The sequence below is a fragment of the Xiphophorus maculatus genome, chromosome 3 (genome assembly GCF_002775205.1).
Source record: "Xiphophorus maculatus strain JP 163 A chromosome 3, X_maculatus-5.0-male, whole genome shotgun sequence".
Classification (NCBI taxonomy): domain Eukaryota; kingdom Metazoa; phylum Chordata; class Actinopteri; order Cyprinodontiformes; family Poeciliidae; genus Xiphophorus; species Xiphophorus maculatus.
Genome location: NC_036445.1, coordinates 11323115 through 11339536, shown reverse-complemented (window position 1 = coordinate 11339536; position 16422 = coordinate 11323115). Strand labels below are relative to the sequence as shown.

At 38.8% G+C, this 16422-nt stretch overlaps 2 protein-coding genes across 4 annotated transcripts in view; one reads left to right on the top strand and one right to left on the bottom strand.

Moving 5' to 3' along the window:
* Positions 1 to 5278, top strand: part of LOC102232099 (ral guanine nucleotide dissociation stimulator-like 2) — a 35243-nt gene extending 29965 nt beyond the window's left edge. For both annotated transcript variants that reach the window (XM_023331389.1, XM_023331390.1), the window contains 6 exons: positions 106 to 227; positions 299 to 385; positions 1938 to 2031; positions 2191 to 2415; positions 2618 to 2732; positions 3382 to 5278. In XM_023331389.1, coding sequence (XP_023187157.1) covers positions 106 to 227; positions 299 to 385; positions 1938 to 2031; positions 2191 to 2415; positions 2618 to 2732; positions 3382 to 3560 — 822 coding nt within the window. In that variant the 3' untranslated portion in view covers positions 3561 to 5278. The remainder of the gene's footprint in view (positions 1 to 105; positions 228 to 298; positions 386 to 1937; positions 2032 to 2190; positions 2416 to 2617; positions 2733 to 3381) is intronic.
* Positions 5279 to 5401: 123 nt separating this feature from the next.
* dnase2 (deoxyribonuclease 2, lysosomal) lies at positions 5402 to 15149 on the bottom strand. 2 transcript variants are annotated; one of them, XM_023331391.1, is made up of 8 exons: positions 15031 to 15149; positions 14237 to 14455; positions 13758 to 13855; positions 13462 to 13633; positions 10619 to 10721; positions 10219 to 10383; positions 7635 to 7853; positions 5402 to 7552 (listed from the first exon to the last, which is right to left on the bottom strand). In XM_023331391.1, the coding sequence occupies exons 2-8, from the start codon at positions 14243 to 14245 to the stop codon at positions 7179 to 7181; spliced, it is 1140 nt and encodes a 379-aa protein (XP_023187159.1). In that variant the 5' UTR covers positions 14246 to 14455; positions 15031 to 15149; the 3' UTR covers positions 5402 to 7178. The 2 variants fall into 2 exon arrangements, with proteins under 2 accessions (XP_023187159.1, XP_014325280.1); XM_014469794.2 differs by lacking the exon at positions 15031 to 15149 and having other exon boundaries at positions 14237 to 14526.
* Between the last annotated feature and the right edge of the window lie 1273 nt (positions 15150 to 16422).

The following is a 16422-nucleotide window of genomic DNA, read 5'->3' as shown; positions in this document are numbered from 1 at the left end:
TAGAATCAAGAATGGTTATGGTTCTTAAAAAAGCAGGTGCAGTAGATATGTCAGCTGTTTTCCTTTTTTGAGAAACATTGTGGTGATAAAGCTCTTTGTTAACAGGAATTTGAGGTTTTAGCTCAAATCCGGCTCCTGCAGTCTTCTTGCAAAAACTGCGTGTTTGACTGTGACGAGGCCTTCTTACAGTGGTACCACAGCGTGCCCACGCTCACAGAGGAGCAGAGGTACGCATTTAGGAGCGTTTAAGATCTGAAAATATCCAGTTTATGTTTTACTGACTGATGTCTAATTGTAGTTACAGACTGTCCAATGAGATTGAAGCACCCAGTGACCCGAGTCCTCGATCTTTGATGCCAACAGTCATCATCACCCAGTGCTCAGAGTGAGTTACCATGAGGGGATGGCCGGTCTCCATTGATGCAAATCCCCGTTTTTAAATGATTTCTAAAGCCCATTTCACTGGGAGTCGCTCACCATTGTCAAGATTAATCATATCTGATGTACAATAGTGGGGAGCAAAGTGGATTCTTCTATTTTTGATTTAAATGTTTCAAATAAGATTCAGAATCATGTATAACAAAGATAATTGTAGTAAACAGCAAAAAGCTGTTTTTAAAGACAATTTCATTTATTAAGGTAAATAAAAATACTATCCAATTGACTGGGACCCACTGTTCTGTGCAGAGGTCTTTCAGTTGAAACAAACTGGAGGTTTTTGAGCACCAATGTCCTGTTTAAGGTCACTGCAGGTCAGCCAGGTTTAAGCCCAAACTTTGAACAAGATATGAACAGAAATACAATATCTATGAACATGTAGGTGAGCTTTCTCTAGGGTTGAAGGATTGTAAGTCACTGTTCGTGTTTATCACTGCCCTCAACCTGGAGTGTCGGCCAGAACACCACTTAGGCCAGGATTCAGCTCAGGACCAGGTGTCAGGATGAGCTGCAGCAGATGGAATAATGAAGACGCCAGGCAGGAAACTTTAACGGTTCTGTAATCCAAACTGTATTACAGATCTTGATCCAATTGAACATGGATGGGCAAAAATGTGTGTTTCGGTGTGTGTGTGTGTGGTTTCCTAGAACAAACAAAAATATAGAAAATAAGTTCAAAGTGTCCTATCATTACACCAAGTTATTATACCTTAGATGACCTAAGAAGGAAATAGATAAAACCTAAATAATCTCAACCTCTAAATCACTATTAATAAGCAAACTAAGACAAGTTAACTAATAACCATGCCTCTGCTCAGCACAACGCTCTACAATACACACATGTAGCAGCTAGCTCGGACTTAGCAACAGGTGAAATAATAGCAAACGAACAAACTTCAAATCACTCAATTAGCTGCAGTAAACACTCAAATATCGCAACTTACTTATCATTGACGCACTTTTAAGGAAAACACACATCTCTTGCTAATCTCTCCCGTGTTAGCACAGCGGCTCAGCTAGCGAACTTGCAAACCAGATATCAGCAACGTTGGTTACAGCAGTGTGCTGACGTCATCACTGCCCTAACTACGGTATGCCTTAAGGGACAAAAGTACCGCTGAACAGAAATCAAGTAATACAAACAGTAGTACTCAACATCAAACTTGAACCATTTACGGGTCTTTTGAACAGAACATGTAAATTATAACGTCAAAATTAAATTGGTGCTTAAGGTCTGTAGTCCTTCAAGGGTCAGATATAATTTAGAAATAGCCTTAGTTGCCCCACAGAGGGGAAATGATGGTGTAACAGCATAATCAGATTCACAAATAAAGTTAAGTGGAGAAGATTGGGATCAAAAAATGCAAAACTCACAGCTAAAGGGAAAACTGCTTTACATGCAAAGTTGAAGCAGGTATCATTTAGTTTTCCAGAATATTTTGTATTAATTCTGTTTCTAGTTAATCGATAAAGTTTGATATTTTCATTCTTGTTTCCAGCCTGAGCAGCTCCCGGACCAGCCTGGCTGGTGACGGCGACAGCCTCTTCGACTTTCACTCTCCAGTCAATAACTTTCTCTCCAAACTCACAAAGGTAATCCATTAATGCTTATTATTAGAAAAGGTCAGGTTTGCATTTATATGAACTCATTTCACAGATGCTGCATTCAGAGCCAACTCTTTTTTTTCTTTCGCTTTAGTTTCCTTTATTTTGAAGATTTCCCCTCTGAGATTACGGTTATTTGTGTTGCAGCACATGAGATCTCCGTCGGTTTCCTGCCTGGACGTCGACACGTCCCCTCCAACCAACGAGTCCACCCCCGTCGCGCTGACCCCAACCACGCCCACAAAAACGCACCGCAGGTCAGCCTCCTGCGGCAACAACCTCCCCAGTAACGTTCCAGGGTCGGGACCCGACATGCGGATCATCAGGATACGGATGGACCTGCAGGATGGGAACCTATACAGAAGCATACTGGTACAAATCTCAAAACCATTTCACTCTAATTCACATCAGCAGTGAGTCGGCCTGAATTATCCGCAGCACGCTGCACTTAAAGCTGACTCTCCGTGGTAATGATAGTCATTGGATCAGATCCTCAGGACACATCAGAGCCGCCGTATCATTAGTGCAAATCAAGCTGTACTGGTGTCACAGTTATGCTCTGTTTTCCACTTAGGTTACGAGCAATGACAAGACCCCCGCTGTGATCAGCTCTGCCTTAGAGAAACACAATCAGGACCCCACACAGGCATCCAGATACGAGCTGATACAACTTCTGCCTGAAGGAAAAGGTACAAAAAAACCCTGTTGTCTACTTCAATGATTATTAAGCTCAACAATTCAGCAGTTTTTATGTAAATAAGGGCATGGTAAAAGTTTAGTTCTGTGATTTTGATCTGATCTGGGATCTAAAATAATTATAATCAGAATAATACATTTTTAAAATTTCAATTTCAATTTGAGATACAAATAATGACTAAAAACAGAAAATAGGACCCTGCTGCCTTTATTTATTAAAGAAAGATGAAGCCAAGCTTGAAAAGTTGAGTGTCAAAACTAAGTTTACTCCACAGCAACAGTCTCAGAAATCAGGTTTTTACTTTGTTTAGGAGAGATTTTTCTCTTTTCACCATTGCTTGGTTTGCAGACATATTTTTCTAATCATCTGCCAACAAAGCATTTCAATCATGCTTTTGTCTGGACTTTGTCATTTCAAAAACTTGATTCTTTACTTTTTTAGTTGCATTGTTTCTGAACAGCAAATTGACAAAATACCTGTTTTTCTATGAATAACACTAAAGTCAGTTTAAATTCTACAGAAATAGCTTCGGTGAATTAGCTGCTTCTGGCTAACGCAGCAAACACCCATCACTGTCACCAGGTTGTCGGCTGGAAACAGTTTTTCCTTAAATACTTTGTGTCTCTCTCCTGTTAACTCAGAACTGGTCATCCCGGCAACAGGAAACGTCTTCTATGCCATGACATCATCCAGCGTCGACTTCCTGTTGAGAAGGAAAGGTGGGAACACCCCGGTTGGCTCGCCAATCACCACGGAGACGAGCGCCACTTTTCCACGCATCAAGGCCAAAGGAAGGAGATTGGTCCGGACTTTGTTTTGACACAAGCTTTGTCCTCTGCGGCAGTTTTTGTTTTCTCTATAAATGTGCAAAAAGGACAAATCTACACATGCCTTCCTTCGTTCTCCCGACCAAGTCTGTTCTGCAAAAAAGTTAACACGTGTTCACGAGACATCTGCTGCTGAGGAACCGGGCCAGTTCTCCCAATTGCCAACCAATATGCATTACTAAATTAAACTGGGAGGGAAGGGCTGGTGGAGGCCTTTAACTGAGAGAATCAGGTGCTTCAGCCCGGTCATCTAGCATTCAATGCTTCTGTTTTTCATTCCAACTCAGCAGAATTTGTAAGCATAGATGTGTAGCGAAACACTGAAGCATCTCCCTGAGATATATAAACATGTTTTGTATATATTTATATACCTTGTATGTCTGTATGATGAGAGAAGCTCCTAATTAATCTGAGAAATCCTGTTCATGCATTTCTGTTAGACTCCAGAGAGCTCAGAAAATATGAATTGTTTCATTTAGACATAAACAAAAAGCTGCAACAATCAGACATTTATTTTACAGAGGGACTTTTACCAACTCTGCAGCTCAAATGAACGTTCTGGGCTCTGTGGGAACATAGAGTTAGAAAAACAGTTTCTTCTCTGACAGGCTCTCTGCACGCTCATCCAGCAACATCCAGACAGTTCATCTGCAGGTCGTCCATTACCCAGAGAGCCAAACGTTCCTCCAGCCGAAGCTGCTGTTGGCCAAAGTAAATCATTATTTACAAAAGGGAGAAAAGATTTGTTCTGCTGGATGTCTAAAAGCAAGGAGCGGCCAATCATTTCTTCATGTTTTCCTTCTTAGACATTCTGACTTTCTGGTGATCTTTCAGTCGCATTAATCAATTCTTCTGAAGACCTTTCTTTTGAACTTTTACTTTTACATTTTTTTACTTGTCTTCAGTCCTGTATTTGACCATTTCAGATGTTTTTGTTCATGACATTTAATCATTCAGCCATAAAAAAGGCTAATTTAAAATTGAATCTACAGGGAACTGGAAGCGTCAGAGCTGGGTTTCTGAAACGTTCAGAGATTACAAGGAGCTCTGGCTGCTTGGAAGGAAATATGTAAGAAAGGGTGAAGTTTAAAACTTTTTCACAGCACTATATGCAAGTAGATCGGTGCATTAAATTAATATAGCACAAAACTGAAGTTTCCTCTAAATTCCAGTGGACAAAAACAATTCCTGCAGCTTTAAATGAACTTCAAGCACTTTACAAAAAAACATGATGCTTTGCTAAATCAGCATAAAACTTCAAACAGGAAGAAAGTCGTTCCAGAACCAAACAGCTGATATGTTCGGGTCTAACGGGTTGCCAGGTTGGTTCCCCTCTGAGCTTTCTTTATTTTATCCTGAATGTTCAGCAGCTTGAGTTTAATCTGAACCAGTCCGGTGACCTCTGGCCTCTACGCATCATTCCCAGTGCTGATGAAGCCTTCTGATTGGCCGAGGCCCGGGAGGAGCCGTGGGGAACAAGAGAGAGGATTCTGGGTAATACTACATGACGTGCGGGTGTGATGCTGTTGCTAAAGAGTGTTTTAGTGCCTTCTTCTGCTCGGTGCTCACCTTTCTCATTAGAATGTATTCAGAACACACAGGTGGAGGAAACACAGCCTCCTCCAGCGCTGATCCGTTTCACATCAAACTTATTTATGCACTACATGTCAGATGTCCTATTTTGTGGTAATAAACTTACTTTTATATGGATTTTGGTGCTTATGGGTGAGATTTGTCATGCTGTTGGTCCTTTCATAAGATGCAGTAAATTCAGCTCCATGCATCATGTGAGTGGTGACATTTCAAAGACAGGTGACGTATGAAGTCAGACACCTACGCAGAAGCTTTTTTTTATTCAAATTAAAGACAGCCAGCATCTTTATCTACAGGAAAGATCAAGGTCAGACTGAAGGCAGAGAAAAACCACTTCACAGATTATTTGACTTTATAACAAACATTCACAGAGATGTAAAAGAAAATCATCAAACCTGAATCTTTTCTGCCCTGATTTCTTTCCAGAATCCTAAAAATAATAATAAAAGAAAGAATCCACGTGCTTTTCAAGAAGCGGAGCATGTCAGTCCTCGAGAGAACACCTGCATGCATGAGTGAAAAAACCTCCTTACAGAATCTGCTCTCATCCATTTGCAGGAGAGTCTCTTCAGTTTCAACAGCTGTGAAAAACACTTCAGCTTTTATTATTCTTAAAGAGACACTTTTACGGGTTTTGTTCTGTTTTCTCCTAACCTCTCCAGCTTGCCGTCAGATTTTTGAACTCGTTCTCCTACTGCACTGCTCCATTTGCATAAAAAAAATTAAATCATACTGAGCATTTGAAATGTTTTTGCCAAGAAAGCATAAACTGAATGTGTCTCTTTCGCAAGTGAAGAGCTATTTTCAGTTTTCTTGAGACTCACACTCTGTGTCTGTTTGCTGTTTACTCGTTATAAATGTAATTTGCTTTAAAAACAAGCAATTTGCAGTTAAGTTGAACTGCTGTTTGGAACTAATGATGTTCATCTGAGCTGCATTTTTTAGGATCAGTTCAGTTATTTGCACTTTTTTGAAAATAAAAACTGAAAGATACATCTTGAAGTCTGCATGCATGATGTGCAACATCCTGCTGCATCTTTGTGGCTCTTTGCAGGTCGTTACTGCCACCTGTTGATTACTGGAATAGTAAAATAAAGGAGAAAAAACATGCAAACTCCTTGAACTCACATGTATTCACCGCATTGAAGTATTTAAAAAACTACGCATTTTTATAAATAACTGTTGGTTATTAGGAATGATGCTTGAATTTTAAGAGGCTACGGGGAATATAAGCTACTAAGGAGGATTTTCTCTTACAGTGTACAGACATAATTTCAACAGCTTACAGTTAAACCAGTGTAAACTTTTACTCCTTTAAAACCCTTAAAAAAAATAATCCCGAAATGTTACGGCACCACATAATACACAAAATTACCTAATTTTTAAAAAAATTGCAGTTGGAATAATTACATTAGACTTTCAAATGACATTCACTAATAGAATGTTTAAAACTAATGTTTAAAACAAAATGTCTTCCTTCAAATCGTCCTGAAGATAAAAACCTGGAAAACTGAGAATCTTCAGGCGTAAAGATTTGGTTTGAGACGATGAAACTTTTTTTTTGACGGTTTTTGATATGGGCAGTTGTCCAGGGCGGCATCAGAAAGGTTGAAGCACCCAAGAACTAGGAAATAAAACATATCTGTTATCAGCTGACCCCTGAAAATGTTTACTACTTCTTATATTCATGTGTAGTGGAGTAAGTTCCCTTAGATGGTGTTAAGCACTGGGAGACTACATTACCTGCTTTCTGCTACAAGCCCCCCTGCCCCCACAAATAGTTGATTAGTTTATTTAGATATTTGCATTTTAACTGGTAGACTGAAGTTAGGCACAGTGATTAATCACTGTGTCAGAGTGTGATTAATCTGATTACATTGTTTAATCAACTGACAGCACCAGCCCAAACTGGACTTTGCTTTGTTGCGTTTTAAAACTGACTTCCAGCATACCAAGCGAGTTGAAATATTTCCCATAAGCCCCCGAGCCCAGTGTTATCGTGTGGCTCAGCGGACTCTTCAGCACTGGATCGTTCCTCCTCCACAGGCCTCGCACTCCAGCGCCGCCGTCCGGTAAGCCTTCCACACCGTCGGGTCCTGAAGACACACGGTGCCTCCTCCACGCTGTTCCTCCGCCTCATTCCTGTTTATGTCCCCCACGCACACCCAGCCGCCACCTCGCGACCCGTCCTGCGCTGCCCTTAGGCTGACGGCCCACTTGGAGTGGTCCTCCGTGGTCTTGAAGGTGAACGTCTGCCCCGGGTTGATGCTCTTGATGTCCAGGACCTTCCAGCCCAGCGAGCAGTCGGAGGGGAGGATCCCAGTGGAGCGCACCCAGAACTGAACCAGGAGGTCTGATTTGAGGGTGGGCGCCACCCACGAGTGGTAGAGGTCTGAGGAAAGAGAGAGAGGACAGGTGAGACAACGAACCTGAAGCTTTAGAAATTGCTCCAGCCTATAAAACAGAAGGAGCACCGTCATCAAACTTTGCTCCTTTGGCGAAGTTGATGAAGTCGGTGCCGCCTGCTGAGGTCAGAGTCACGCTGCGGTTGGACACAGTTTTCACATGTGGAAACGTCTGAGAGGACAGAAGGTTTTTGTTGCAGACAGCAGCCAGAGCGGGGACGGAGGACGCCAGGGACTCCGGGACGTCACAGTCATACACATCAGGCTGATTGATCTGCAGCTGCTCTCCTGTGGCGCAAAACACACTCAAGTCATTGGACTGGACAATAAATCAATAACAATACATATTGCGATAAACACACGATCAATATCAATAAAAAATATGTTTGGCCCAATATTCAATAATGTCATTGAACTCCAATCCAGAACTGCAAAGCATTCTGAGGGATGTAGACAGAGGAAAGGTTTTTAGCAGCTCAACCTCTCACAGGCAGCTAAGCAAGTTTGTGGCATCAACTGACTCCCTTTTTGGTTACCTAGCAACAACCTGTTGAGTTTCCAGGTTGTTATGCAGCAGCAGTTTAAGGTTTCACCACCTTGCCTCATAACTGCTTAAAAATAAATACTAATTGTTACGCAAACTGCGCTGATCTTTGAAAATAACTTTATAAATAAAATGGATTATTATGATTATTATTATTAATATGGGACTTTTTGCCAGAGCAGAAGCAGCAGAAAACAGCAAATGGAGCCGTATTTGTTGCTTGCCAAACTGTAAAACACAACTTTAAACATTAGACAAAATATTCCCACAGTGTAGAAGTGGCTGATTGAATTTGGATGCTTGGTTTAATAAACATTTTAATCACCACTGAATTTACAAACAGGAATATCTGTTGGACTTTCCTCTAAATGAATGCATTATCCCTAATTCAGATATAAAGGAACTGTGTAAGAACCAAATGGCCTTTTTTGTGAAAGTATTGAATGTTTGGACAGATGAGAGTTCTGGTTTGATCAAACTTTGGTTTAGGCCCAGTAGCCTGAGCAAAGCTATAAAACTAGTCGTGCTCGCGAAATAAGATCACTGCAGTAGTGATTTAATTATCAAAGCACAACAGCTTTGCGTCTAATTAAAATAAATTGAGTTTCTGCTAAGTGGTATACTGGTTCAGGACAAACTAAATGAAATAAAAGTTAGACTTGATTAAATTTGTTACTGAAACTACACAAGTTTATGTCAGCTCAACAGTTTTTCATTTACAGGTGGCATCCCTGAGACGATTACAAAGCAAATGCCAACAGCAGCAGACCAGTTTTCTGTATTTATGTGTAAATGAAATGCTGCAGGTGGTGATAAAAACAAATTTCTGTCTCTGCTGTTTGACCAGATGCCCTCTGCCTGTGTGTCCACGTTTTCCCCGGACGCCCAGAACATCTCAGCTGGAGAGGCGAGGACGTGATGAAACAAATCCCTGCCGCAGCGTGAGGGCCTCGATCTCTATGGTTACACACCTCCGTCTAATTACATTATCCCCAGCTCTGCCATAGCAACTGTGCCAACGGCTGAGTCTGCCAGCGATCTGCGGCGGCGGCTGAGTGACACGGAGACAACACCTGTTTACACTGATTATACTGTTGTGTCATTACCTGACCGGAATGCTAAACACAACATAATAAATCCTTCACTAAAAGCAGCAGCTTTTAAGGAACTACATTAGCATATTATTTAAATAAAGCAGGCAAACATATAGTTTTTGTATTGTTCCTAAAGAGATTTCTCTTTGAAATATTTAAATAAAAAACATTTCTTCCTGCTAAAACACTTGCTTAGACATCAGCCGTCTAATAAAGTTAAGGATTGACCCAGTTTTTCCTGACACATTTAGTTAAGAATCCAATCTAAATTGAATCTTCAGACTTTTTAGGTATGTTTCAAAAATGTTGATGTTATCTCCCAGATATGATGAGTTTCCCCTGAACGTTGCATAAATCTGTGAAAAGTTTTATTTACAGAAATAGACTTATGTTTATACTGGCATTTTTAGAGAGTGGAACACAATATAAGATAAGCATTACAGGCTGGCGTTCAGCAGCAACAACTTCTGATTTCTTTTTTAAAGTGTTTCTACTTTGAAACAAAATTAAAATCCCTCCAAACTCAGAGGAAACATGTATCATTATATGCTTATGAGATGCTTGTGAGAGAAAACAAAATCAAACCTAAATGTTTCTGCTTTTCCCCTCAGCGCTCCTCCTGTTCTCACCATCTGAACCGTCATGCATTTAAATGTCCTCCTTTACCTACAACTTCATTTAGGGGACCAACTTTGCCTCAGAGGCCGACCATAGTCTAATGTGAGTTGTGCACAGAGGCATGAAAACCTTAAATACTCTTATATTTTTTCCTTCTTCCTCAATAACACCACATCTTGATTTCATTTTCAAATTGTTCATATCTGTAATATTCTTAATTAAGTGGAAAACCTGCAAAATGTCATATTTAATTTAAGTTCTAAACTACGATGACAGAGAGGATACATCCTGTTTCCTTAAAGGTGCAGCGCACCTCCTAAGTTCTCCATATTAATACTGGTCACCGTTCTGCGAGTGGCTTAGCATTCCAGCATAAAAGCCTCGACTCCAGTCTTACCGATAGTCTGGAAACGTTCTAGCGGGTAGGTGACACAGATGAAGTTCTGCCCGTTGTTCACTCCGCTGCTGGGATAGTAAAACTGCCCTTCCTGTCGCTTAGGGGGGAAGTGAGGGGTGCTGTGCACCAACCAAAACCCCTGATTTTTATCCAGCAGAACGACACCTGGAGGCCAGAGACGATAGATAGAAGTGTTAGCAAATTAGCTTACAGACAATGAAACAGGAATACAGGTGAGGCTCTGTTTTGTACCAGGTGAGACTGTCAGATACTTTATTAGCAGCAGGATATCTCTTCTCTCCATGAGTACCAAATTATGTCCAAACCAGATTATTCCCTGAGGCAGCTGAACTGTTTTCCACTCTGTTTCTGAACACAGGGCGACATTGAGGTGCCTGACCTTTCGTGTGACCTCTGCTGCTCCCGCTGCCTTCAGCCCATCTGCCACCAAACTCCTCAGTAGGCGGCTGGTCGTTGTACAAGATGTACGCTACCTCGGAATTCTGTGAAAACAAAAATGTTTTCTTTAAATCACCGATTCTAAATTCACACAAAGATTTTGCACGGATCCAAAACTGAAAACAACCAAATAATTTTTCAAAAAATGACATTTTCTAAGTCTCAAAGACAATCTCTGCCATGGACCGATAGCGGACGAGATTGCAAAGTGTTGTCATGTCAACAGCCTCCAAGTCTGATGTTTCCGTCCAGCGGAAGATGTGATTCTGTTGGAGTGCACTCGACTGGTTTGCAGCAGAGTTTGAATTGTCTGGGACATCTCAGGCATCTCATTATAAGACTCCGGACGTCATTTTTGGAGGAGATCCAGAGTTTTCTGGATGAATTATGCATCCCATCTGGCCTTGAAACACCTTAGGAACCCCTACGAAATGTCTCTGGGTTTCTTTGTTTGACCTGTTTTCTTCATGGTATGGTCTCTGTTGAGCAGAAACCAAAGGATGGACAAACAGGATGAGTTTAAGGAATGAATATGGAACTTTGCGACTTTTACCGGCATTAAGAATAAATGCCGGTAATAATTATTTTGGAATAAAGTCCAAAAATAAAAGCACATTTTCACTTCTCCTACTGAGTGTCTTAGTTTTAAGACACTCAATAGCCGCAAGCATGGCGGTCAAAAATATGCTTAGCACTATGTTCAGTTAACATCTTAAAAAAGGGAAGTCGTACAGCTGCAGATGAAATGCAGAAGCAGACAGGAATATATCTTAACGCCTTTTTCTGATTCCTAACACTTCACTTGTCAAACTGCAGACTTCAGAGCAACACACGTGCAAAAAATAAATTAAAAAAATTAACAATATTCTGGGATCTCCTTTTGTAACATTGCTAATATTATCAGCAATGTTCTTAAAGAAAATTGTATCATTTTATAAGTAAATGAAGATTCTTTTGAAATAATCAGGTTGTTTTTCCTGGTGGAGGTAGATAGTGCACCAAAACAGTCAGAAACATTTTCTGTTTAATTATTTCCTACCCATAGATTTCTTTTTGTGACAATGTTTGAAGTACAAAAATAGTAGAAAATTGCATTATAGATAGTTGGAATTGGGTTCTACTGAAAAATATGGCACCATCTACTCTTACTGAAAGAAATCTTTATTGAAGTACCAAAATCTCTGATTGAATTTACTTTTTTTTAAAAGTACAATTCTTTTGGTACAATGGTGTATTTGAGATTTCTCTTTTAAATACAAGAATAAAATTATAATATTATGGAAATACTTTTTTAGTAGGATAAAAATGCAATATTACCAAAAGAAAGCAGAAAGATTAGCTGAAAAACGTTGTTTCAATGACAGCAAAGCTGCGACAGAGCTATAAAGATCTGACCACCTTGTCAAGTTCATGTGATTCTTTTTTCGAAATAAACTCGTTTGCACAATCAATTCAAAGTCCTGCTACTGAGAATTACTTGATGCTGATGTGTTAAAAGATTAAGCATTTATTTATTTGTCAAACCGAAACAAAGATGTTCACAAGATGCTCCACATTCCTCATGTTATTATTATTATCATGAGAATTCTCATAAAATTACTTCTTCATTAATATACAACCTTATTCTGGTAATATAGCTTTATTCTTGAATGTTTATGAGTTTGCTCTCATACACTTCCAACTTTATACTCACAATATTACCATTTTATTCTTTAAAAGAAATCTTGACCTAGCCCAGATACTGTGTGGCAATTTAAAAACATTTATTTACCAAGTAAAATAAATTTCTAATTAAGAACTTTTTTTTAAATCACAGATGTCACAATTAGTGGCAACCAAGACAATTCCAATAAAATAAGTTGAATGAAGGAGCTTTTAATAACCATGCTTTCTGTTCCCCTTGTGATATAACACTGACCTCCATGTCTTTCAGCTGTTCTTCAAAATAAAATAAAAAAAACAGACCATTTAAGTGAGAGGTATTTTAATTTTCATAAAGGGGGTAAACAAATCTCCACTGCTAAAGAACTGCAGCAGAGAGTAGCATCTCAGGATCAACAACTCTCCATGAAAACCAATTATTACTGAGGTGCAAATACGGTATAGGATATGGTAACATAGCAAAAACAATCTGGAAGATCAATTATTTTAAAATTAGTAACAAGTTTTGGTATGCATAGTGGTCCTGTTAAAAAGACAGAGACTTGTGTCAACAAATAATGTCGTGGGAAATATTCCTTTGGGCATTTATCAGTAAAAACAGCTCAAAGATATACTTGAAAATATCCTATTTAATTTTATTTTTTTTCAACCAAGCTCTGATTTAATTGCCGTTATGTAGCCTCCACCACAACTAAAACACACCTCAGACATGATGGAGTAAAAGAGAAGAAATAGAAACTACAGGTGCAGAAAGTGTACAGCAAATACTTTACATAAAAAACTTATTCTAAAGTATTATTGCGTCAATGCAACATAATTTATTTTTTGCATCCACTTTCTATGCCACTGCTTTTAGGTCACTGTTTAAATTAGATTAGTTTTTATGAGACTGTTGAGACGGTAAAACCTGAAATATCTGCTGCCTGCGGCCGTTTTTCACTTGGTCCAACCTGAACATGTGAATATGAAGGAAGTGAAAACTGCTTCATAATTCATTTTTGAAGAATGCTGACCTTCAACTATAGGTGTTTGTTTTTCTAAAGAAAGGGATGTAAAACTCACAATTTTTAGCATCAGCCTCTGATCTGCTGCAGATAAAAAGGAAACCTGATGGAAACCGACCTTTTCCTGTGAGTACAGCTGTCCGACTGTCTGGCCCAAAGCTCCATTGGTGTCATTCACCGTCACCTTCCCCTCCATCCATCCTTCACTCCCTTTGTCCAGCAATAAATACGTATCTCCCTTAAACTCGTGTGTTCTACCCCCTTCTTTAGGGAGTTTGTACAAGTAAAACCTTGTTTAAACATAAGGGGAAAACAGAGAATTAATACCAGAGAAGCCAAAAGTTACACAATATATTCAACTGTTATTTAAACTATCAGATTTCTGTGAATTTTGGCAGTGAAATGAATATTTACCAGTCAACGGCATCACCTTGGTCGTTGTAGCAGCTGATTGGAGATGCGTCGCCCCCTGGTGGCGCACACATAATCAGCAGGGACAGGATCAGAAACATCTACGAAGAACAGAAGAATGTTTTCATTGAAAAAAAACTAAATCATTATGTTGTGAAACTAAGCTTTAATATATTTTAAATAAGAAAATAGATTATTGTGAATTTAAACAAAAACCAACACTTCAAAAGCATTTTGAAATAAGAAAAATAATTAAAAAACGAGTTATTCTTGAGTATATTTTATAAAAAATATAAGCAGCAAACTGTTCTTAAATCTGCACTCATTACAGAAAAAATAGTAATGAGTGCAGCATTGTGATTACAACAGCATTTCATTAAAAATAGTCATTAAATAATTAAAAATCATCACATTTTCTAATGGCGCAGGTCAAATGGAGCTTATAGAATGGAAACAATCATAAAGTCAATATTCCATCCTACCATCGACATTGTTTACCACTTCCTGGTTCCTCTGGGAGTTTTTCTTGTTATTTCGTTCAGCAAAAAGGGCGTAGAAAGTTTTCCAGGCTTCCAGGTACTCCTTGAGTAATGCTGTGGTCTAATTCTTATGTAATCCGATGAGGTTTTTAGTCCATTTCATCCACGTTTCTCTACCTCCAGATTGACTTCAAGGCTGCACCTCTTCCTCCAGGATGATTTCTGAATAAGTACAGCAGCAGCAGATTTATTTAGTGAGAGCTGATGCTTCTTTCAGGTCCTGTTTTAGTGCTTTGCTATAGACTTGACTTTCCGTAAACAGTTTAAGCCTCACTTCTTCTTTTGATTCATTTTTTTTCTTCTACCTTCCTCATCTTTATAGACAAACAAACTGCCCACTAAGCTAAAAGATCTCAAATACCTTGGTTAAAGCTGGGCGAACATAAAATGTGAAACTGTAATTGTCCAAGTTTTCATAGTTTTATTTTTAGCGTGGACACTCTAAAAGCACATGACTTAAACAGTTTTTTAAATTAATTATTTTATTAATATGATTCATAAATCAGTCTTTAGGAAACAAACTATTATGTAGGAAATAGGCATGTTTAAGCTCAAACATGAAATACATACATTAAATACATTAAAGTCAAACTTATGTTCCGTATTATAAACTAACTTAGCATCTAGTTTTGATTTAAACTAGCAGTTCACAAACTCCTTTAGCTGTAACAACTAATTAAACTACACCGACGCTCTCATTGAAAGTTTTAGTCTCATTTAGTCCGGTTTATACAAACCTCAACTAAGTTCTCTTCACTGCTGTCAATTAAAAAAAGACTCAAATAATGAGTAAATAGATTCTGTGAAGTCCAAATTTCGTTTCCATCCACATCCTGGTTTTGGTCAGAGCTGCCGCTGTGAGCTAATCCCGCGAGGATAGGATAGTGACGTCATCACAACCCAAGCTGCGACCAGAAACGAGCCACAGCGCCAACAGACCGCATTTTTATCAGGAAATTTATATATCTAAAATTACTATAGACGAATGCTTAGTACTTTGTCTTGGTTTATGTTTACTGTTAAGTCCTGTTTTTTTTTTTCCAGAAACCTCTTGGATGCTTCTAATCACATGATCAATCACAAGTTTTCAGGAAGACTCTTTCTATAAATAATATATTTCTATATAACATGCTTTATTTGCTGTGTTTTCTGAGGTGTTGTCATTTTTATATTATATTATTAATCCTGCCAGATTCAAAGCAAAATTGTGCAATACTTATTCACATTTTACTAAAAAATAGCATGTCAAAAATGATTTATATTTACATCAATAATTAACAGAAAAAGCTGTATTGCTTTTATATTATATTCTTATTTTTGCCATTATCCTAATTTTTAGATCTCTGCAAGTCCTCAATGAGATTCAAGTCAGACCTCTGGCTGGACTTCTCCAAAACAGAGATAATGCTTCAAGTCAGAAGAAAACCTAATAGTAAAATTGAATTACTTTAAACCTGAATAAAAATAATTTTAGTCTTGACTGTGTTTGTTAAACCGCGCCAAGTTGGGACAGGATTTATATCCTATATTCAGTTTTATATGCTAAGCTGTTTAGAGTTTTGATCTTCATATCTTGAGCAGCTCTATTTTTTATATCATGACAATCAAAAAGAGAGAGCTAAATATAACACATATCTGCAGAATGAAGAGATTTATACATCAGACAAATTAATCTAAATAAAAGCCATATTGACATGACTGATATTTCTTGTTTGACAAGTGACCTTTAATCCTCCTGATGAGGAACAAACTGGCTGAATATACACACCCAACGCTTGGAAGAGCACTTTCCAGCACATTCATCCTAAAAGTGGAACTTAATCAGCTTTTCCTGTTTCATAATATTTGCTGAAATGTGCATCTTTAGATGCGCTGCATGCTCTTCTCCTTTTTCTCTTTCTGCAAGCATTGCAGGTGGTGGTCAGCGATCTGATATCTTGGCCTAAATCTCCTGTTTGAGGAAGTGACACGGTATCCTCTCATCACCTCTGACCTCCCCCTGCGTGGGCCGATAACTACTTCCTCAAACAGGTTTCCTCTGAGCTGAGAGGACGCAGTGCAGAGCAGAGAAGGTCACCAGTTTCCATGAGACCCCCAGTAGGTGTTGACATTAGGTGGCCTTCATTATT